Consider the following 24,059-nt stretch of genomic DNA (forward strand, 5'->3'; position numbering starts at 1 on the left):
TATTACATAATTACAGAATAGTTTTACATAATTTAGGGAAAACCTCAAGGGAGGTTTCCGAAATTAACTCTACATAAATAGAGTTCACAAGGAGGGTAAAAGTGGAACAAAAATAATGAGGGGTTGACAATGATACCAAAGTTGTCATTGCTAAGTGTGATTTTGAAAACATGAGGGGTGCTAGCCGACAACAGCACTTAACTTGCCCACACAGTGCAGATCAGCCCCGAAAGATGCAAGAGGTAAAAGTTCCTTAGGAGCCCAAGGGAATTCTACCCAGGCCTACATGTCCACACGCAAACTGCTGGACCCAGGCTTCAATGGTCGGTCTGGGTTTGATGATTCTTACCATTTACAGGCCAGCACGCTTGTCAGTTAATCCAACACCAATTATACTGTAGCCCAACTGAGAGACCAAAGCAGTGGCGATTTTTTATACCATAGCTGAACTGAGCAAGACGTTCTTTTTTTCTTTTTTCTTTTTTTTTAATTACTCCCAACTTTTTGAACCAAATGGTAGATATTCAATGAAATTGCAAAATTATTTTCACAATCAAGTTCATGAGATTCTACAATCCCTTTTGGTATAGCACTCTCAGATTAAATTCACCGTTAAATAGTGAAATAAATATTTTAGAGTCCATTTGAATTGGTATTTTTTAAAATTTTTGTAAAAAAAAAAACTATAAAAATGTTTTGCATATGAAGTAAATAAAAAAATGATTAAAAAATATGTTTGTCAAAATTATAGAAATTTTTTGAAGAAATATTACAATGCAAACAAGACCTCAACTTTTAGATTATAAAAATATCAAATATTTAAAATATAAAATCACTATCTTTATCGATGCATATACATTGAGAGATTGGTTCTCCAATCAGATCGCAGAGTTTCCTCAAGTTCAATAGTTTTATACTAAATTATGTTTCTAATATGAATTTCATTTTGCTGTAACTCAGAAATATTCTCCACAATCCGTTGTTTCTTTTGTTATAAATAAAGACTCAAATACATTTGGATAAAGTATGGACTAACTTGCATGGAGATTTGATATACAGTATTCAGCCACTCAGGTCCGTATATACATATAGCTTCTCAGCCCTCTCTCGAGGGATGTCGATGTCAAAAGGAAAGCGCCAAGAAAGGGGGAAGAGAAGCACACCTGGTTGCTAGGACTCTGTGGTTATGGAACAAATCGCTCAAAAATAGGCAAGACAACCATTAAAGCGCAGTTCACAAAGGCCAGTTTTAAAGCACCATTTTGCCAAGAGCTTCGCATGATGAAGAGTCTCTGAAACTATTTATGAACAGTTCATTCACATCTACTGTGTTTCTTCACTTGAATGGCCAGCAGATACAACCTAGTTAACCTAGTTGACATACCTAGCCTCATTTGCAAAAAGAAGAGCATCTGTACAGCAAGAAGTTAATGCAAAAAACCGGGAAGATGTTACAAAAATACTAAAAACATATTCACCGTTGTCGAGCAGCTTTCTTGTCCTTCGGCAGTGGAGTCTTGGATTGTGGTTTAGCTGATGCAGTTTTTACCTTCAGAGGGCGTTTTACACCTTTCTTTGCCGTCAATAACGACTGAAGCGGAACATTAGCATCAGGATCACTTGGTTTAGGATGTACCTTGGGAGCGTTAACAACAAATTTCTCGGCTTTGTCCAACTTAGCTGATTGTTTGGGTTGACTTGGGCGACGACGGGCACTCCGTGGCTTCACAGGAGGATTATACAATGATCGCATTGGAAGAGATGCAGAAGTAGCTTTGTTATAAGAACCCTTGAAGTGCTGTCGATATGCTTTCAGTACAATATCTCTCAGCGCCACTGCCGATTTATACTCCCGTGTCCTTTTTGAGTAAAACACCAGGGCATTATTTGCAAGCAAAAGCAAGTCTCGAAAGAGCTCTCTTGCTGAGTGGATGGAACAGCTGACCAATCTAGATCTTATCATGTCAAAATCCATATGTTGCCTGATGATTTTCTTGTATCTTGCTCTCTTCTGTTGTGGGTCACAGATACAAATTCATTTGAAAAATTATAGAAGATTTGCGCAATAGGGTTTGGGACATAACCAACAAAGTTTGAGTATTTACTAAAGCAATTACCTGACTATCAAGCCGATGTCTAAAGACAAAAGCTACCTTGTACTCCGCAATAGAATTGAAAATGCCGATCAAACAATCACTTCTCATCTGGCATGCACCTTTGGTGTTACCATCTCTACCGGGAAGCCTAATAGTCTGATCACAATCACTTGTAGAAGTTTCCTTACAGCGAGAACTAGATACTACATTAGTTGACCCATGGTTGTCACTCTCACCAATGCTTCCTTCTTTGGCTTCTATGTTACAGTCTTTCCTCTTCCTCATACCTCTTCTTTTCCTCGGAGTCCCTCCCTCTCTATTGCCAGTCTCTACCAGCTTATTTGTGTGTAAATCCTTCTGTTCCTCCAAAGATACTGAAACTTCTTGCTTAATATCTGTCCCTGCACATGATACTAAGACTGGAATCTGTCGATACAATGACCAGCTAATGCTTGTATCTTGGGTGAAGCTACTGGCAGAGAGTCCATCCTTGGATGTCTCCTTGCCAAAAGATTCGTTTCCATCTGATCTTAAAAGAGGAGCAGGTGATTCAGTCCCATTAGAGCCACAATCAGCTTTGCTGGAGTGTCTTTTCTCAGCCTTGAGAATTTCAATCTTCGTCTCAAGCGATCTGCAGTTAAGAACAAAAGCCAATTTAATACTATGATAATGATGAACATGATGATAACGAGTGTAAGTGTGTGTGTGTGTGTGAGAGAGAGAGAGAGAGAGAGCAATTTTCAGTTAGACACTAACTAAACCTGAACATCACATGCTTTCTGAAAATGTAAAAATACATCAAACATCATATACAGATGTGCAGTTTCTCTGCTTACACCACCTGTTCTGTAAAGCAATCTACTTGTAACTTGAAGCACCCAATCAACACGAAACATTCAGGTAAGATGACAACTTGGACTGCCAGCTGTGGCAGAGCCACATGGAACTGAGGGAGGGCAATTGTCCCCCCTCAAATTTGATAAAATTATATAATGGCCTCGAAACTCTCTAAAATTTTCAAGTTTGCACCCCCTGAAATTTATAAAATTATTACCTTTAGTTGCATTGCCTTCCTTAGATTTAAGAAAATTCCTTTCTATACATGGATAGATCCTTTTGAGTTCTATACATTCCCTCCCTTATTCTATATTGACCACCTAAAAAATAAGATTTTTACTTATTACCTCTAAAATGAATTTTGGACCTATTCCATACTAAACATTGACACCGCTTTAATGAGGAAGAAGTATTTGGCCTTTCAAATCGAAGTACAAAGTACATTTTTTATATAAATTTCAAAGCATGATTTATGCTAAAGTTAACCATTGCATCTCCTCACCATAGGATCCTGGCTCCGCCATTGACTGCCAAGATGTACTGCCTCCAACTCTAGTTAAATGTCTTAAAACTCCTCTCAAAATAACTTTCATTTTCCTCGCACGAACTTTATTAGTAAAGGTTGCTTCTTTTTTCATATTATATACCAAAATAAGTGGACCCACATGTTAATTTCAGTTAAATTTAACTTATGTGTTGGAGTCACGTATTCACTCTTTCTCGATGACCTGCCCTATGTGTTTAACTATTCATAATACCAATACCAAACCAAAGTACGAAAGTAACGAAACACAATTTGGTCCGAAAAGTTCTTAATAGTTCATATTTATTATGTAATTCAAGTGCCACCATAAAAAAGTACAAGAAGTCTATGAACTTGACCAAATTTTCCTTTTCCAATTCTTTTATCTTTTCACCAGGAGAAAAAAAGAGGGGGGGGGGGGGGGGTTGGTTGCTTGCCGTGCAGCAGAGGATATAGGTAACCCATTTTGTTTGACGAAAACTTGACTAGAAAGTAGTTTGGTTACTAGACTTCAATTTCATCAGCACCAACATGAATCGAAAGAAAAAAGTTCACTAACCCAATTGAGTCCTCAGATTTCTCCAATTCTCTCTTCAGTTCTGCAACTCGTCTCTTTCGTAGCTCATCAAACCAAGCACTGATACAGGACACCCAACAAGTAATAGAAATAAATCAAAACCCGAATATGAATCTCATTATATTCCTAGCTGCTCTTATTTTTCCCAAAAAAAAAAAAAAAGTGAAAATGTAAGAGACAGATTGGAAGCAAGAAAGGAGGGAGATAACAGTCTCAATGCCGTACACCCAGAAGCTTAAACGTGTTGCAAGAATAATAGAGCCTGTTTTTACAGAAAAACAAACCTCTATTTACTAGGAAAACAAGGACACACACCAAAAAGTTACTTCTAATAAATCAAACTTTAGTAGCAATCTCCAGAGTTATAAATCTGTGTGTGACAACTGAATTACCATTATTCAATAAATTGAATCACCATTATTCAATAAATCAAAAGAGCTGAGTCCCACTTACTTGGAACCAGAATAACGCCTTCTTAGGTCCTCATACTTGGCCTTGCAGGCCTGCATTTCAAATTGAAATTTTTGTCAGATCGACCATAAGCTTGATCATACTAAACTGTACACATGTACACGAGGTTGAAAGAAATAATGCATTGCATCTAAGTAACACCCATGAGAACAACAAATTTAATGAGTTTTAGCCAACAACCTTCCACTAATACACAATTATTTTAGTTATCAAACTGATATCTATTGGGGATGATAAATGCAACTAACTGTGATAAATGCGTGTTTGGTATCAGAGCATATAAAATTCTTTGTTTAATTATTATTAAGAGATAATTAATTCTAGGAGGGGTTATGGCGCAAAAGCCAAAAACTCTTTAAACTTTTCCTGGTTATTGTGAGTTTCTTCAAAGTAAAAATTCTTTGTTTGGAGAAACCAATAGCTACAAGTGGATATACTACCATGTGCACGATTGATGATACTCTTGAGAAGGGTACAAGCATTCACGACATTGGTCTACCAGCCTAAGTCTATCCAATCACTTCCTCCTACAATTCTGCTATAAATGGCTTCATTAACGGGTTTTCTTTTCTTTTCCTCCCCCACCCACCCCCAAAAAAAAAGAATGTTGTCTCAGAAAATTTGTCAACATACATATTAATTTTCTGTGGAACCACATCGATCATCAAGCTCGAGATGAAGATCAGGCCCATAATTTCTTCAAATAACATCATCCACCAACAAAATGGATTACTACATCACATCCAAATTTGAAAACAAATTCCACGTCAACAATTACAAAGGAACAAAAACGAAACAAAAGTCTCATCACAAAATTTACAACAATTTATATGATTATCACTGTTTACAAAGGTGGGCACAAAATTTAAGCCATAACCACAGCCAACGGTGACGTTAATGGGGAATATTTTAGTTATTCAACAAATTCTTGAACTACTAATTATTCCTTGCCACAAAACAAGGTTCACATTTGATACCATCCGCAACATAATATAATATGACCAAATTGCATTTACCTTTAATTATGTGTGGTCTAAGAAGACTTTGGACCATGTGTAGCTAATGATTACTCTAAATCGCAATAAGTTATTCCTTAATCCTCATTCCCTAACCGCCCAAGAGTCAAATTGGACCTTTCCATAAAACTAAGACTCCAAATTGACCAATCATTCATGACTTATGACTTGGGAAGCTACGGGTTGCCTCCCCATTTCTCACATAACCATAACCACCACCAAATAAAGAGTAAATTTGAAACTCCATAAAGGGCAGAAAAAAAAAAAAGAAGAAGAAGAAATCAGGAGGGCTATAAAGGAAATATGCAATAAATGACTCAGTCCACGTGGTACAAGCAAGCATAAATAAATACTCTGCTAATATATTAATCTCTGTCCCCTTTTCTTAAGCCCCAAGGCATATCACGACTTATGTTTATCCTCTACCTAATAATTTTATAGCCAAGTGAATAATTTCATATTATCAAATGCTAAGACATGGCCCTACAAAATCTATCAAGCAACTAACTTCTTAACTAAATGTAAATATCATAATTAATTCCTTAACACGCACTTACTGTACTGGATTACAAGAAAAAACATCATTAACATTTCAATAACTTAAAATCAAAATGAAGCCAAAAAATTAAAAAAAGGAATAATGTGTGGGGGAAAATGAAAGGACCTGAGGGGTAAAGCAATAGGGGTAGAGGGTGCGGGCACGAAGCTCCGAAGCGACGACGTTCCAGTCTTGGGTACCGTGCCTCAACACAGCGCCTCCTAGGATAAGCTCCTCCCATGTGCCCCACCTCTTATCGGGGCCCACCACCATCGCCTCCGCTCCCATCTCCCGCCCTCCACGTGTACGACCACGATCAAAAGTTAGCCGCCCAAGCAAAACAAAACGCACACCCACCTCTCTCTCACACACACACACACTCTCAAATCTTAAAAGCTTTCGAATTTCAACTTCTTAACATGCGCACCACCGGCGCACGTTAGTAATCACCCTTCTCTCTCCGGTGTTAAAAAAAAAAAAAAAAAAAAGAAGCCAAAAGACAGAGACTGGAGACGAAACAACCTCGAAATTTCCAGGATTCTACAAAGGCTAAAAGGGCAAAAGCCAGGGAGATAGATAAGGGCGCGTTTGGTTCTCGACAAACTTGAGGACATAAAAAGGACCGTGAAGCGTGCTAAGGGTGGTTTTGTGGAGGTGGTTTAGAAGAGAAATGGTTGTTTTGGTCATGGAAGGTGGTTTTCCGGCCAGAATTTTTTTTCCCTCGATTTCCAAAAAAAGAAAAGAAAAGAGAAGATAGCATATAGTAATAATAATTAAAACTTTTAAATGATGGGGAGAAAAGGAGACGACGAATTCTAGAAGGAGAAAAGGATGTACTTATTATAGCGAAATGAATGATCGGCGGAGATGGGCATCGAGAGAAGCAAGAAATGGATGAAGGAAATGTTGGATGGGTGTGGGTGTGTGTGTGCGAAAAGAGGGTGGTGGTGTGTGATTTTTTTGAGTTGGGGTTAGCCTGGAAATTCTCTTCGTTTCCCCCTCTTTTTTCTCTCTGTCTTTTTCTAGTACTAGTACGAGGGAAGGGAGGCATAATCAATCAATAATGGTGCCTTTTACATGTAGATTCTCTTACCATATTTGTCCCCCCTCATAATCTTTAATGACATGCATATCCCCAGTTCAAATGAAGAAGATTGCCGACTAGGAGGGAGGGTGGCACATATTATTAATATTTGGCCATTCAAGATAAAAGGAGGGACGCAAATTAATTACCATTTTTTCTGTCTTTTTTTTTTTTTTTTTATAGTTAACTCTCTTTTCTTGGAGGGGACGTTAAGACGTAAAAGTTGTAATTGTAGTAATAAAAATCCAATGAAAACACAAGAAATTTTTTTTTTTTTAAAAAAAAAAAACGGTGAGAAGCAGCAATCATTAATGGGTTTTCAGCTTTCAATTTTAAGGTATAATTATGTAAGATCTGAAATAAAAAAAAGTACAGGAGCTACATACATAGAAAGTGTAGTATATTGAAATTGTAATTCATCTCCAAAAATATTTCTAATTATCAATCAATTACTTCTCTGCTAAGAAATATATCTTCTAAGATAAAAAGAAACTTAATTGTCACAAAAGATGAGTAGTAAAGCGCTAAACTTCGTTGCTTAAACTCGTGGACTTATGTGTCACAAGTGATGGAGCATCCAAAGCAAATAAATAACTAAGAATCGAGTAAACATACCTTCTTAATTGTCACAAAAGAGATAGTAAAGCTCTAAACTTCGTTACTTAAACTCGTGAACTATAATTAAGTGATAAAATTTTAAAACTATCACGGACCTAAAGTAACATCTCAAAATCAAGTAACCCAATTTTTAATTAAGACGGTTGGAATTTCTGCCCTACAATTCTCATAGTCTAAAACTTTTTAAAAAAAACTCTTGAATTGTGTACAAAAAAAAAAACGAACTTGCATCTCAAATTTTATTTGCAATGAATGAATGAATTGGCCCAAGATTTTATTAATTTGGCTAATATTCCTCGAAAGTCTCTGTGGAACATTTTTTCTAACTTTATTTTTATTTTGTTAAGACACCCATAAGCCAACACCTTCGATAGTTAGTTCAAATTACAAATACTTACATCCTTGATAGTTGCAACTAAAAATATTTTCAGAAAAGTCTGAATATTAGAATACAAAATTCCTTGACTTACACATAAATAAATAGTAATACTCTGTTTACCACTCTAAACCACCATTTTTAAGGATTTGAACACTAATAGTTGAATGGAATCTTCGAGCCTTGACCTAATGCAACTATTATGTCATTGACTTGATATGTCATAGCATAATCAACTCTCAATTCTCATAGTATAATAAAAAAAAAGAATATCTTTCGCATTTTAACTGTTAACATGTCCAATGAAAGATTAGGAGCAAACTCCTGCGTGGAACTCGAGCCTAAACGACATTAGCACGTGCTTTTGGATGTCGATTATTTGGTACGGCGCACACGGGGTCAAGCCTTCCACGTTCGCTGCTCCAAATCCAAAAAATATAAAGCCATGTCATTGGCAGCGTGCTTGCAATTTTAGGCTTAAATAAATTTTGACCCTTCGTAATTAGGTGGCAGTAGCAAATCGCTCCCGTGTTTGTGAAATCTATAAATTAATCCCCAGACGTAAATGCACGTCTGGAGCTAAACTGTCTTAAAATCTATACTAAACTGTCTTAAAATGCACGTCTAGTTAACCTCACCCAGACGTAAATTTTAACGACAACTTAATAAGGTGGATAATACTCGTGCCTGTATTCTTGAGGCCTTTATGCGGTCATATCTTTAAGAAAATGCATTTTTCCTTTGGCTTCTTTATTCCGTTCCTTTTTTAGGTATCTTCCAGCTTCCAAAACAAGCAGAAAAAAAGACAATATAAAGTGACATCCAAATATATTAGCTATATGTATTTGTTTCATAGATTATTTTCATCTCTTACTAGGTTGTATTTTATACGATTTCAAACATATGTTACCAATTGAAAAGAGCTCATTCTAGAACAGTAAAAAAAAAAAAAAAAAATTCAAATTGCTGGTATATTTTAAGTTGCAGAAACGAGGCAAGTTCAAAATCCGGGTGAGCAGAAGGACGATTTCGAGAAAAAAAAAAAAAGAAGGACGTTTGTTGAAAAAAGAAGGACGATTTCGATTTCACCTTTTCTGTAAAGTTCTATGGACCCTAAGCTGATTTTGTGGATGCCATGTTCGCTCGTACCCTTTCCCGCTACCATTTCTCCACTCGTGCCACACTGAATTTGAATAATACAATCAACGGCTACCTCCGTAACGGAAATTTAAACGCTGCCCGCCAAGTTTTCGATGAAAATCCTGAGTCCAGAAACATTGTCTCCTGGAATTCAATAATTACTGGATACATGAGGCACAACCGTTGGCGACGTGCCGAAGAGTTGTTCGACCAAATGCCCCAGAAGGACGTTGTTTCATGGAACACCATGCTTTCTGGCTTCCGCCAGGCCAACCACCCAGAAAAATCTTACCAGTATTTCATGAAAATGACCAGGGCCGGCGAGAAACCCAATGAACTTACTTTTGCAGTCTTGATTAGCGCATTCTTGAACACGGGTTACAGTTTCTTGACCCCTCAGCTTCACTGTCGAGTGCTTTCTTCGGGATTGAATCTGAATTATTCTCTTGGGTCAGCATTGATGAGAGGTTACCTAGACTTGGGCGATCGAGAAGGGTTGTGTCGAGTGTTTGATGAGATTTTGGTGAAAGACGTGGCGCCTTGGAACGTGTTGATTCTTGGTTTTATGGAATTTGGGCTAACCAGTGAAGCTAAGAGGGCATTTTATCTGATGCCCGAGAAGAATGCTTTCTCGTGGAGTACTCTCATTAATGGATATGTCAAGAATAAGATGCTAAGTGAAGCCCGCTCTGTTTTGGATACGATGAATGAAAATGATGTTGTTTGTTGGACTGCAATGATAAAAGGGTATGTACAGTGGGAAGGTTTTTTGGAGGCTTTGGAATTGTTTATCTTGATGCTAAACTCGGGGCCTAGGCCTAATCACTTCACATTCTCATGCGTGCTAGATGCCTGTGCAGGCTGCTCTTCTCTCCTCATAGGCAATCAAGTTCACTCATGTATACTTAAGGTTGGTACAGTGCTTGATGTCATCCTGTCGACTTCCCTTCTTGACATGTATGCAAAGTGCGGGGATATTGAGGCAGCGTATTATATATTTCAATCCATGTCAGAAAAGAATCTGGTCTCCTGGAATTCTATAATTGGTGGATATGCAAGGCACGGCCTTGCCAAAAGAGCATTGCAAGAATTCGAGAGAATGGTGAAGGAATCAATCAACCCTGATGAAATTACGTTTATTAATGTCCTTTCGGCTTGTGGGCATGGAGGAATGGTTGAAGAGGGTGAACGGATATTTAACTCCATGAATTCAAAATACGGAGTAAAACCAGGGATTCAGCATTTTGCTTGCATAGTGGATTTGTATGGAAAAGCTGGGCAGCTCAAGAAAGCAGAGGAATTTGTTAGGGGAATGCCTTTCGAGCCTGATGTGGTTGTATGGGGGGCATTGCTTGGGGCCTGTGGCCTACATTCTTGTTTGGAAATTGGCGAGTCTGCTGCCAGCAGAATTTATAAATTGGAACAAGACCATCCTGCTGTATATGCAATGCTATCCAAGATGCACGGTGAAAATGAAGTATGGAATACTGTAGCTCAGATGAAGAAGATGATAAGAGTTAAGCGTGCTAGGAAACAGAAGGCTGGTAGTTGGATTGAATCTTAAACTTGTCTAGTCTGTCCTTTCACATTTTAATTCCGGTTTATTTGGGTTAATTTCTGGGCTTCTTGTGAATCAGTTACAAGGGGATGTGGTAGCTTGAGTTAGGGCTGTGTTTGTGGTTTCAGGGCCTGTCGAGCAGCAGAGGTTTTCACTTAGACGCATCAGATTTCCAGCTCCATCTTCTTTTCCAGCTTTAAGATCCCTACTGTTCAATGGAGACAGAACAAAACATTTAATAGCTGATACACATTCTTCAGTTTCCTGGTATTCCATGCAACGCATCCTGAGCCTCAAACCATAGTTTTCATCCCTGATGCAAGTATTTCGGGTCAGAGAGCTGCGACTTTCAATGCCTACTGCTTTGGTTTGAACTAGGCATGACATACTTGTTTGTATTTTTTTGCTAAAGCAAACGCATTGTACATTGACTCTTGTTAAATGATATGGATGAAAGGGCTTTTCTTCCCATGAATAGTAAACAAGAAACTCCATCCCGTACAACCTCTTCCGCAGTCCGCACTACTGGTCTGAGATTGACGGAAATTTTGAAGAGCAGGTTCCACTAAGTATGAATCTTGGAGACTTTCATACTGTATTAGAGGTGAAAGTTGAAGCCCATTACATTGGCTTGATTAATTGTCCTTGGGTGATACCAGATTAGCCTAATACTACAAGAAAAATGTCAAAGCAAGCAGGACTTGTGTAAGGTAGCTGTTTTGGTCTTTTCTTTTAATGTGGAGGGGAGGGACGGTCAGAATCACACTTCCACGTGAGACTACAAGATAGGAAATATATTTCATTGATAAATGGAGGCTGTATACATATCATTAAATATTACAAGCGCATTTACATAAATTGACTTGTAATTACAGGTTAAGTAAGACCACAAGTATACATGTATGTATGCTACAGCTGCAACATCTTCCAAGGCATCACTAAATGAAATTTACTACCTTTATATTGAGGACTAACACCTTGAACCAGGGATAATTGGCTGCAGCTGAACAAAATCCTCCTCAAGCTTTTTACCGCATGGAGCATCAAGCTTGTATGCATAGCTACCAAAAGGACTCAAAAAAGGTAGCCAGAGACAGACATCAGCATGACAAAATTGTGATGCTTCCCTCGTGTGAAAAGAGGCGGTCTGAAAGAATTTTATCCAAGGGGAAGCAAAAAGCAGGACATTTCCTCTTCATTGAAGTTAATACCACATAGAAAAGTATATTACGGTTCTCGAAGAACAAGGCTTAGTTCATGTGCACATCTTGCCACCACACCACCCCTCCTACAACCAAGATCCAGATAAGAACACAGATGATGAGCTAATGGCTAGGACCAATAATATATGCGATGATAGAGCAGAGACACTACAGGATAAAGGAGAAATATAAACTACATTTAATGTAAGGAATCCTTACAGAGTTAAAACTTGATAAGGAGGAGAGACACAATCCTTGACAATGTCATGTGGCAAACATTAAAGCAACATTGGCCATATTTTACAACAATAAAACAGGGCAGAATTACAACGTGTAACTCCAACAAAGACACAAAGAAAAAGACATAAAACTTACTGAACCAGTGACGGAAGAATTTTCTGAACATTCTGAAGATGGACAAAACACTGTTTGCAGCTTTCACGTCTGTTATCATACAATTCATAAATTAGATGCATGTAATCATGCTCAGTTTTTTCTTGCAAACTTGCCAAGAGCAAACTGAAGCTCCATTTGACGCATAGGGTCGAGAATTATACCTTTCTTCTGCATGAAGATCAACCCCAACAGCACGAGGTGCTGAAACGGTTGAATGAACTAAAGGTCCGAAGACGGCAATGAGTTTCAAGAGCATCTCCAGAGAAACACTAGCATGCCTAGTGGAAATTACATGTGAATAAGAATATTCAAATTCTCAGCTGCAAAATATATCAAAATTAGGTAACAAGGACCTATGACTCACCCAGCTAACAAAGGATCTAGAGATGATTTTAACTAGTAAGAGTATCTAATGCACCAATTCCAAGAGCAATAACTAAAAAAACAAAAAGAAGCAAAATTCAAGCTTTCTCTAAAATAGGGACAATTGTAATGACAGCAGTTTATTCTCCAATAAAGACATCCTTCCCTCTACATTTTGTCGTACTTAATGTATAAAAGATTCCATTTGTGGAAACCACTCTTCACTATTCCAAGATATTTTAGTGTCAATCACTTTCTCCGGTAGAAATATCAGTTTCTTTTCATTTATCACCTTCCAGAACGCTTATATGTAATCTTTCTTTTTTCTTGGGCAAGCAATTTATTTCTTATATTAACAGCTTAGGAACTAGTTAAAAGAAGAAAATCTGAGTGAATCCCATTCTCAGATCATTGTTTTGCCAACAACCTGCAATATTGTCAACAAAGAGTACTAAGACACTCATTAGCCAGCAGAAGCAGTGCTATATCGTGGACCAGCTCCAAAATTTAGAAATATAAACAGGGCTTCACCCAGCTTAAATGGAAACAGATTGGCATCCAAGTTTTGACATTCTGAGAAACATAGTAAAGGGGCTAACTCAACCAAGAAGAGCGTACTACAAGGGAGAAAAATGAACAAGAGAAAAGGAAAATAGAAGCATAGCAAGAAGTTGAACTTTCTACTTTAATGAGACTATCCAGTTTTTAATTGTTGAGAAGCAGATGTAAATGGATTTTGACTAGATAGGCAATTCTAAAGAACAAGAGAATAAATGAGTAAGAACAGACTCAGAAACAAGAGAGTCATTTTATGCCGAAATTTTGCCATTAGACTTACCTATCAATTTTGCTATCCAGTAAGCTTAAAAGCACAGGTAGTAAGCATGAGAAGAGCTCTAAGGTAATAATCTCCATTTTCTCCTTTAGAACACTGACTACATCTGCTTGTACCTGTGCCACAACATACTGGATATGATGCACAAACAGGAGAAAAGTAAGCAGAACACCAAACAGATGATCTATCTGGAGGATACTCACAGAATGATCAGGCAACTTCATCATAGCATTTATTGCACCTTTAACATCATTGCGTTCCCAAAAATGCCGCACCACCTGCAAAGAAGACAGACTGTAGGTCACTGTCAACTTCAAGAGAATATGATGCTAGATGCAGATTGGAAGCTAATAAAAGGAAGACAAAAGATGTCCAAAAACCAGCATTCTAAAACACTTCAACTTCACCAAAAAACATAAAGCTGACTCCATGTTCTGGAGCACTTAATACGACATCTACCTACCATATGGATATAGTTTAGACCATTTGTCTTCTTCGTGTATACAATGCAACACATGGCCAAGGAGAACAAAAAATGAATTCTATAAATCTAGCTAAACCTCCAAAAACTACAGCAGCATCACATGCAAGTCTACAAAATAACTTACTTGTAACTTTGTCAGGCGTGACCGAAAAGTGCTTAATAGCACGTCATGATTTTGCATCAGCGCTTCAATGGCATGATTATCATCTGTATCTGGCTCCCTTCCAGCATTTGGTGGATTATTATCCTGCAGACAGCACAATAAAACGATCAAAGTGCTCATAAAAAGCCAACTTGAATGCAGTAGAAGATAATTCTTGAGAATTGCAACTTTTCCAACAACCAAGATAGCAATTCAACTATAAATGGTTAAACAAGCCAGTAACTAAAGCAGCCAAAAATAAAATCTGCCTGAAGTACCCAAAAACGAATCTGATAGAACAGGAGAAATGTCACCACCAGGATGTGTGTGCGTATGTAACCCACAGAAAGAGAGACATGTCAGCATCATGATATGCCTCTGTGTGTGTGTGTGAGAGAGAGAGAGAGAGAGAGAGAGAGAGAGAGAGGTGACAAAACCATTGTTCTAGAAGTCTAGAAGTTGTGATTTCAGCAACATGATTCGTCAATTGCATTTTAACACAAATAGTCCAGACCTTGGCTAACATTAGCTCTCATTTTAATGCAAATAGTGTGTCAATTCCATTTTATCACAGGCCATTAAAATATAATTATGGCACTCAAAAGATGCAACTGTCTCAAATCAATTTTAAGTATTTAGAAAGTAACATAACATGGTGAAAGAAATCATGACACACTTATTAGAATGCCAAAATTGGTGGCGGTGTAAATGTAGCTGTAGCTGTATTGCAGGCGAAAATTGTGTTTAGGTAGATCAGAAAAAAGAAAGAGCTAGCCCACATTCAATAGTAATGCAAAAGCAACTTCAGAGTACTTCTAAAAGCTTATAGCCACATACTCCTGTACCCTGTGTGCCACCTCCAGGCAAAAATGAAATAAAAAAATTGAAGCAAAAAGGTTTAAAAATAAAATTCTATATTAGCGTATTCACGTTCGAGGTTTAAAGGAATATCCAGACACAAGAAACGCTACTTTTTCAAGTTGAACGGTACTGTATCAAACAATACTTAAAAGTTTTCAAGCATTCATTACACATACACTTTCAAGACACATGGATTCGATGCAAGTCTTAGCTACACTGAATTTGAAGGGTAGGCACAAGATAATAACAAAAATATGCACACAAGCTTTTCTTTGTATCCAACTTCTCCTTAAATAACACTTCCTCAAAATATCCAGTCAGTTTCATGTAAAGCTTGATTCCTAACTATCAACATCACAACAAGACTTTTGTCAGCTCAATACTATTTAAAGTTACCATATATAAGCACAACCATACCTGCAAAGATGCTTTAGCTGCCTCAGTTATTGAACTAGGACATCTGTCAGGCATTTGAGCTTCTTTGCTACTGAAGTTAGGAGCATTCTCAGGCATTTGAGCTTCTTTGCTACTAAAGTTAGGAGCTTTCTCAGGCGTTTGAGCTTCTTCGCTACTAAAGTTAGGAGCTTTCTCAGGCGTTTGAGCTTCATTACTACTCAATCCCTCTCTTTTTTCAAATCTCTCAACCAAACTGCGTGTCCTACCTCGCACAACTGCCACTGCACATGTTAAGCACCAAAAAATCAATATTTTGCCACTAGTCTTTTCAAAATGTGATAATGTAACTGGATCAGATAACAACCTCCATTCACAACTCTAATAGGAATAACCCCTTTGTTGCACTCCTGGGGCTTTTCACCTGAAACACAGAAAATATGTGAAATCAATCATTCTGGGTAATTTTTACATTCCTGTCAGTGGGACAAAAGAAGAATTGTTGGATGATAATCAAATATATCACCATTATCAGAGTTCGATCCTAAGCAGCTCTGATGGGGGACACCAAAATTAAACATAACATCATTCTTTGCTCAGTTTTATGGAGTTAATGGCAGGAGTGAATCCCAAAGCCTATTAAACATCAATATTCCATCATGACTTTCAAAACACAGTCTAGGCAAATGAAGAAAAAGCAAATCTGTAAACCAAATAATCAGGCAACAATATTATAGGAACAAGAGAATTTGTGGGAAAAGTAAGCACTAACCAAGGTTGTACTTCCCCAGAATGGGTACTAGGAAAAGTAGAGCATAATACAGTATCTTAATCTTGCTTTTGCAAGGCATTACTAGGAACTATTTCTTCAGGAATACATATCTATTTCCACATATATAAACTAACTGAATTCCACAAAAGACAACCATGTATCATATACAGGGTCTTTGAAGCAATAATGTAAGAACCTTTAGAACAATATAATGAACACAAAAGCAGAAGAGACTATTGAAATAACTATGCACACATCCTGTAACAAGATACAAAGTTTATTATATTGAACACAAAAGAACTTCACCATTTTCCTGATTTGACAGTCTTGTCAGCGATGTAGCTTTTTCTAGCTTCTCTCCAACATTCTTGATGCTCAGATCTTCTCCCTCAGAGAATTCCTTCACATTATTGTTGCAAACAAGCTTGCTGTTGAAGTTTGGTTCCGTTTTAGTCTCCACTGCAGTCGTCATACTGCCAAGAGACATGGTTTCCAATCCAGTTGAGATTTTCTCCATATCAGACTTTGTATTTGACGACCTTCGGATATGGGAAGGCTTAAGTGTACCAGTAATGGCCCTACTGCTAGCAAAAGATTCCCTTCTAGAACCGGCCTTATCTTTTGCACTAGGATATTCACGAGGTATCACTATAGGCACAATGAAGGATTTGGCATCCCCTGACACATTAGTCTTTGCATGCACCCTTACCGCAGAGCCCTGCTTCTGACTTGCCAAAGTCGTAATCTCCTTTGGTTCAGAAGGGTCTACAGCATTTGGAGAATTAAGAGACCCAACTTTTGTTGAAGTAACAGGCTTACAAGCTTCAGCTTCAAATGCAGTAAATGTTTGTTATTAGCAAGAAGAAGAAAGTGCAAAAGAAAAAAAATTTATTGCACGTGTGTGAGGAGAACATGTATTCATGTATGCAAGTATAGTCTGTCCACTGACTAACAAATGAAAACAAGCTCGTCTTAGTTTGGAGAAAAGGAGGCTTACGGGAAAAATAACTAATTTGATGCTAAGCCTCTTAGCTAAATAATTGCAATCACACTATCACTGGCACTATCAACAGAAATAATACAGTCATCAAAGCCAAACAATAATGAACAACAGAACCAAGTTCTGCATAATCTCCATGCTTGCAATTGAGCACCAAACTCCAGCCAAAAGAAAAACCCAATCAAACATAACATGGTCAAAGAATATGAACTAGCAATTTTCAGATAAAAAAACATCACTCATTTATTAAGCATGAAAATGGATCAAACACAAAATGGTCAGTCATTGGTTGCTGAGAGATCAACTTACTATCCACATAGATATTCTTAATGTCTTTAGAATCAATATCTGGTGACATGCTGCGGAAATTTGAATTGGACCTCCTATGGCTTACGGATTTCTCAGAAGGATTTTCTTGAACTTCATATTTCTGCTCAGGTGGGCCATTCAGCTCAGGTATCGCACCCCCACCATATGGCTCAATAAGCTGACAGGAAAAGTAAACTACCGTATCATTAAACATCATCTATATACAATATGTAATCCCAAAAAAATGTCAGGTACATAACCCCAAACATAAAGCATGATGTAGCAAATCAGCAACAACCATTGAAATAGAATGGCAGATGATTAGACAAAGTAATTTGTTGAATAGATTAGAACGAAAGAAATAAATTATTTACCGAAATATCAGCTACCCAAACTCCAACAGAGTTCTGAAAATATGCACCACCCAAGAGTTTACCATCATGGACGCACATATCACCTAGTGTTGACCATCCCATATCAACAGAGTCATGACAAATTACTGGCTCCCATGAATACACCTTGTCAAACCAAAATAAAAAAATGAGAAAAATTTCTTTGCTAACCGTAAAAGATATTAGAAAATTCCACAGGATAGAGCTAAACCTTCAAACTATCATCCAATCCACAGAATAGCGTTCTTCCATCAGGGTGAAACGTTATGGATCGAACTCCAGCAGTCTGAGGGACAAAAGAATTGTTATTTTTTGATTGAAAAAGTACTGTCTCAAGGGTACCACTTCGATTGACATCAAGCATAAATCAAAGGCATATACACCATCTAACATGAAAAAGAAAAAAGAAAAGAGAAGAGAGATGTAATGGACTACAAGTAAAGAAAAATGGTAGGCAATAATTACAACAGCATGCCTAAAAAGTTCAATTAATTCTAAGAAGTTGATGCGTTTTAGACACATCATGCATTTTTTTCAACCTAACAGAGTACAATGAGAACCATCCCGTCAAATTTACCAATTCTTGTTGGCAATTTAGTAATGGTGCTGCTCTTGCCCAAGCAATTTCACATCTAATTGCAATTATACTCAACACAGGATCACTTTCATGCACTCTCAGAAAGGGTCATGGAGTTTATCACTTCAGTTAGGATTGGTAAATTTGTGGCACGTTTTGTAATTACATCAGCATACCAAATCTAACCACTGAACAAAAACTGGCGGCCCTACCCAGCACTTCAATAAGACTGAATCTTAGGAAACAAAGCACCAAAAGATAAGCCTGTTCATCAAGTCATTACCAATTTACATGTACAACAGAAACAAAAATAAAGTGCCAACCAGAACTTCATGAGGAAAGGGATATAACAGCCAGAACTACGGCTGAGAACCTCTGGTCACTACAGATATTTAGAATGAACATGTACACACCCATTATGAGTCATATAAGCATCTGCCTTTCTATAAATCCAAGGGTGTCAGCAATCATTTAATTTAGTTGACTATCATAAAATGTCGACCAAAGCATAATACTCTTCATAAAGTACTCTCCTATTCTGCTGCCAAATCATTAATTATTCCAGAAACTGAGATATGAAGTCAAGAAGCAGATGATCAGAGGCCTTAGACCTGGTTCTTGAAGCAATTTCTGCTTTAAGTGCTGCAGGAAACTGAGAGAAAAAGCTAAGGGTAGCCAAAAATAGAGGAACCCAACGAGACAAGTAACAATAGTTCTAACATATTACTCAGCATTTTTATGAGTAAATAAACCCTCTCATATTCCTCTTTTGTTTTCTTCTTAGATAAATTAAAGTTTTCAGTCCTATAGTATCATAAATGATAATAGTTCAAAGGACACCAGACAAAAAAACATGGAAAAATAACAAGGTGCTAAATAAGTGAGGCAAGAATATCTGTCACTGCAAAAATGCAAGCTTACCTCACGCCTGGCAGACCCAATCATTTCAAAAGTTTCCAAATCCCAAAACTTAACAGTTCGATCCGCTGAGCCTGAGAAAATATATTATACTACTAGTAAAACAATACTATGCAAATAATCGCCAAAAAAAAGGCAATTCAAATCAATCATGGCCCAAACTTATCACAAATGGGATAAACTGCAAAATCCATATAAAGCAAATAAAGGGCTGACAAGTAAGACGATGGTCTACCAGCCTCAAATGATTGGAAGATATATGTACTCATAGAAATAGAGATGTAACTTAGGAAACTTTTAGACAAAACATAGAAGAACAATTTCTTCCAAGACATGCATGCTGTGCATGTTCACCTGTAGCCAGAAGAAATTCAAGTGGATGGAAGTCTATTGATCGGATATGTCCTTCATGAAACTTGAAATCATGCAAGAGTTTTCCAGCTGTCAGGTCCCATATCTGACCGAAAGTAAAGAATTCATGACCAAGCAAAAGATAAAGAAAGCAGATACAACCTGTAAAAAAGCTTTAGTCACACCTTTACAACATTATCAAATCCACCAGAAACCACCCATCGGCCATCAGGAGTAAACCTTATAGTGCTAATTCCTCGAGTATGACCCTTATATGTATGAATGCATCCTTTCTTTCTGATATCCCATATCTTTAGATTAGTGTCCATGGAACCAGATGCAAAAAATTCACCAAATGGATGGAATTCCACAGCAGTGCAATAGGATCTGTGTCCAGAAAGAGTGCGAACCACTACACTTCAAGAATATTAGTAACTAGATTAGAGACCAAGCTGCATATATTTAAGACACTTAAAATAAGCAAGACCGACAACAGGATAATAGTTCCAGCAAAATAATTAAATATCTAAACTTATGAAGCTGCAAACAACTTATTACAACTGCTTTCTACGCGTCACTAGTTACTCTACCACACCAAAATGGAACGGATGCCCATCTTTATGGTCACAGAAATTTATCAGCAGATCTCAAGGCAGCATGCTGGTTATTGCCCATATTGTTTCGGCTAAAGACCAGCATGACTGCACTTCAGAGTCCACTAGATTGGTAGCTGCCGGTCTTTCTGATAAGTACATTTCCAGAAAAATGAGCCGGTTGTGTATCCATGCATTCATTTCTGGCTATAGCAACACAAAATCCTTCTTGAACACTTATGGAGCACAATACCAGATGCTACAAGGCATATGGGAACAATCTGGAAAAAAGCATAAAATGCAATATGGATGGCAGGAGACATTACAATCAGACATCAAGTATTTTTAGGGTGATGTCCCAAGGCTTTCATGTCAAGCAAGTGGCTTGTTTTCTCTCCAGACATGTAAATCAGTAGCCTGTTTGTCATTTTTTTAGTTGACAATAAATGGTGCTAGGTTTACATGTTTGAAGTTCAATTCTGAAAACATCATTAATTAGGTTTCTTGAGTATTGCAACAGCAAGAAATGGGAAACACCATCTTCAATGACAAGGATGATATTTATAGTCAAACAATTACTAATGGTAACCATAAGTATTTGAAGTTCAATTTGAAAAGCATCATTAATTAGGTCTCTTGAGTATTATGACAGCAATAAATAGGATTCCTAGATCAACAAACCACTTTATAAAACACGATCTGAAGGAGTTAATGAAATACTACTAAATCTAGATTAGGTCATAAGGTTAAAAATTCCATCTTTGCTAGCTCAAATACAAGAACCAAGTTGAGTCCACTAGCACGGAAAATAAATAGCCAAACCACTAATTACTCATCAGATGCAAACTTAGGGTAAAAAGCAAGCTAGAAAAGGTAATCAACATACTCTTTGTTTCTTCAAGGTCCCACAATTTAATTACACCAGATGATGCTCCGGCAACCACCAAGATCTCCGAAGAATCAAAAGCTACAGATTCAACTGGACTTGAGTGACCAGAAAGACTCTGCATGGTTTAGGAAGAGTATAACTTCAATTAATTGTACACAATAATTTAAGAGATAAAGAAACTATACAATGACTACATTCAACAAGCGGAATCCAAACTAGACTAATCCACCCATCTTTTCACATACTGCTATAAGTTTAATACTTCTAAAAACAACAAACAGAAAGGAATACTGAAAAACCTGCATCATGTGATAATATTAGGCGAAATGAAGCAACATAGACATATTAATTAGAGCATTAATTAAGCCTGAGAGGAATATTCCTAGTAGACAATGAAAAGAAGATGATCATGCATAGAGCAACTCCAGCGGGCAATGTTAAATTTCATTTGCCAATTCAATGATTACAGAACACAAAGCACATAGCACACACATCACCAACAATTCCAAAGCAGTTAGCACTTCAAGTTACTGCTTGAGTAAAGTACTACAGACCAACAACATCTCTTCTCTTCTGAAACAGAAAGACGCATGCATATCTGATTTTATTCCAACCGCATGTCAGACATCCTATGAACTAAGTAAAAGACTACAAATTTTCTTATTGCTGAATCATAGTATGTGACACCCAGTATGAAGCATAAATAGATCACGACACGATATCATAAGCAAGAGTCATAAAATGATTGCAAATGAGTATGTTCTGAACGTGACTATAAGAATCTGAAAACTACAACTACATATAGTACACGTAGTGACAAATCTAAATGACCTTTCAACTTAATAACGCACCAAAAGTTATACAAAAACATCAGAGTAAGCGCCTTTTTCCCCAGAAAAAGGTTGAAAAGGGGGCCCGATTCGGCTCCAATATCAGTCAATCGGTATTCAAGACATGAACTTGGAAGAAACTTATCTTTTCACAGCTCATTTTTTGTTTCATATTCGCAACATGATACAATCCCTATTAGCTGTTCAGGTCTCATTCTAAAGAAACTGCAAGTACACTCTGTAAAAAGCGAGTCTTGAACTAACCGATAAAGGTGCAGGATTGCCAATTGACCAAAGATTGACCACTTGATCATCTCCACCTGTTATAAATTGCCGAAAGTTCTTCCTCCCAATCCTTAAACAATTTACATTCCCCGAATGCGCCACAAACTCCTCTTTTTAATCATTTTAGTCAAGAACATACAACTTACCAAATAAAATAAAATAAAATCCAAAAGATCTCTGGCTTAACTTAGAGTCATGTATTCTCATTTAAAATTAATCTGCTATAGCTAACTTCTAATTCTACAAAAGAAAATAAAAAAAGGGCGATTAAACTGAAAAAAAAAAATCGTAGCTAATAAAGAAAATGTAGCACACAGCATTAAACAAAATTGGTGAACTTTATTATTAACTTACTTGAGATTAAAAAGGAACTAAAAAAACCCTAAAAACACAGCGAATTTAGGAATAAAGCTAAAAGTAGACGTCATCCACACTCGAAAATTATAAGCCAAAAAACAAAAAAGGATACGCAATTTATATCCGCGCTTGGCCATTTCTCGGAGGACGACGAGATCGGTGATCGAAACGGCGTCGTCGTGCACGCCACTGTTGCTGCTGCTGCAGCTGATGAAGAGCTGAATTTAGTCGGTGCGGCGGAGATTGGGGGAGAAGGGAAAAGTATATATACGAAACTTACACGTAACGTGTATGTACACAAGTATATATACTCCCTAGAATTTTAGAGCTGATTTATTACTGAAATCCTAACCGGAAAAGTGATGAAAATTCAAAACAGATTATTGCAGAGAAAGTTTCAGCTTCAGAACACGGCAAAAGACTTGAAAAGACTAGAAAGAACGTGGACCTCCTCCTCAAGGAACAAAATGTAGGGGGGAAGAAAAACGAAGGAATAATTAAAAAAATATATTCTGGTTTTAATTTATTCTTGAGGAGGAGCGGTGCCAGTGATTATATACTATTTATTTTGTCATATTATCATTTAATTTTGTAGAGAAGGTGGGAAAGAGAGAGGAGTAGAACTGTGTGTGTGTGCGTGTTCAGACAATGATTGATGGGGGCGGGAGCACATTGTCGACTGTTTTTGTTTTTACTGCGAGTCTGGGCAAAAAGTTATGGTGCTCGGAGGAATGGGATGAATTCCTCCGAGCAGATTTGATAGAGATATTTTTTACCGCATCGATGAAAATGGCACTTTGAATTTGATGCTTGAATAAGAGGTAAAGGGCAAATATAACGGGAAGAACGGTAAATTTTTTTTTCCTTCAGAACAGTTTTTGAGCATCACTTTTTAATCTTTTTTTTCTTTTCTTTTTTTTTGGATCAAAATATTAACATGTTTGGATGGGAGATTATTTGAGATAATTTTTTTAAAAAAAATTAATGTAACACTGTTTGATATGGCATATGTGAGGTAAAAAAGTGATTAAAAATGTGTTTATGATTAAAGTAGATAAATTTGTGAAAATAATTTGCTATCCAAACACATTAATTGGCTAATTCTTTGAAAAATACCAGATAAAACTTTTAAATTGTGTAAAAAGAATATCAGGTAAATTTTGTTTAAAGTTTAATTTTGTGATTTTTTACACAATTTACTTGATTTGGTGAGTAACATTTTCCAAAATACCCCTGTTTAATTAATCAACTAAGAGTCAAATCGACTTTAAGCGGT

At 37.1% G+C, this 24,059-nt stretch overlaps 3 protein-coding genes across 6 annotated transcripts; 1 reads left to right on the forward strand and 2 right to left on the reverse strand.

Annotated features, from left to right (window-relative positions):
- Nucleotides 1–1,222: 1,222 nt before the first annotated feature.
- Nucleotides 1,223–7,040, reverse strand: LOC113762153. 2 transcript variants are annotated; one of them, XM_027305460.1, is made up of 5 exons: nt 6,185–7,040; nt 4,487–4,536; nt 4,016–4,093; nt 2,118–2,727; nt 1,223–2,011 (listed from the first exon to the last, which is right to left on the reverse strand). In XM_027305460.1, exons 1-5 carry the CDS (start codon nt 6,344–6,346, stop codon nt 1,475–1,477), a joined length of 1,437 nt encoding a protein of 478 aa, XP_027161261.1. In that variant the 5' UTR covers nt 6,347–7,040; the 3' UTR covers nt 1,223–1,474. The 2 variants fall into 2 exon arrangements, with proteins under 2 accessions (XP_027161261.1, XP_027161260.1); XM_027305459.1 differs by lacking the exons at nt 4,016–4,093; nt 4,487–4,536; nt 6,185–7,040 and adding an exon at nt 2,858–2,948.
- A 2,231-nt stretch (nt 7,041–9,271) lies between these two features.
- Nucleotides 9,272–11,138, forward strand: LOC113756623 (pentatricopeptide repeat-containing protein At4g02750-like). Its single transcript, XM_027300257.1, has 2 exons — nt 9,272–10,820; nt 10,963–11,138. The coding sequence occupies exons 1-2, from the start codon at nt 9,272–9,274 to the stop codon at nt 11,136–11,138; spliced, it is 1,725 nt and encodes a 574-aa protein (XP_027156058.1).
- A 471-nt stretch (nt 11,139–11,609) lies between these two features.
- LOC113761273 (katanin p80 WD40 repeat-containing subunit B1 homolog) lies at nt 11,610–23,197 on the reverse strand. 3 transcript variants are annotated; one of them, XM_027304181.1, is made up of 18 exons: nt 22,896–23,197; nt 22,406–22,536; nt 21,309–21,426; nt 20,015–20,241; nt 19,833–19,935; nt 19,482–19,552; nt 18,195–18,269; nt 17,966–18,109; nt 17,592–17,769; nt 16,589–17,104; nt 15,878–15,934; nt 15,535–15,794; nt 14,239–14,361; nt 13,834–13,908; nt 13,634–13,746; nt 12,594–12,710; nt 12,412–12,480; nt 11,610–12,122 (listed from the first exon to the last, which is right to left on the reverse strand). In XM_027304181.1, exons 1-18 carry the CDS (start codon nt 22,918–22,920, stop codon nt 12,062–12,064), a joined length of 2,463 nt encoding a protein of 820 aa, XP_027159982.1. In that variant the 5' UTR covers nt 22,921–23,197; the 3' UTR covers nt 11,610–12,061. The 3 variants fall into 3 exon arrangements, with proteins under 3 accessions (XP_027159982.1, XP_027159980.1, XP_027159983.1); XM_027304179.1 differs by having other exon boundaries at nt 16,589–17,110; XM_027304182.1 differs by lacking the exons at nt 22,406–22,536; nt 22,896–23,197 and having other exon boundaries at nt 16,589–17,110; nt 20,015–20,246; nt 21,309–21,393.
- Between the last annotated feature and the right edge of the window lie 862 nt (nt 23,198–24,059).

Source organism: Coffea eugenioides, chromosome 2, assembly GCF_003713205.1.
Source record: "Coffea eugenioides isolate CCC68of chromosome 2, Ceug_1.0, whole genome shotgun sequence".
Lineage (NCBI taxonomy): Eukaryota > Viridiplantae > Streptophyta > Magnoliopsida > Gentianales > Rubiaceae > Coffea > Coffea eugenioides.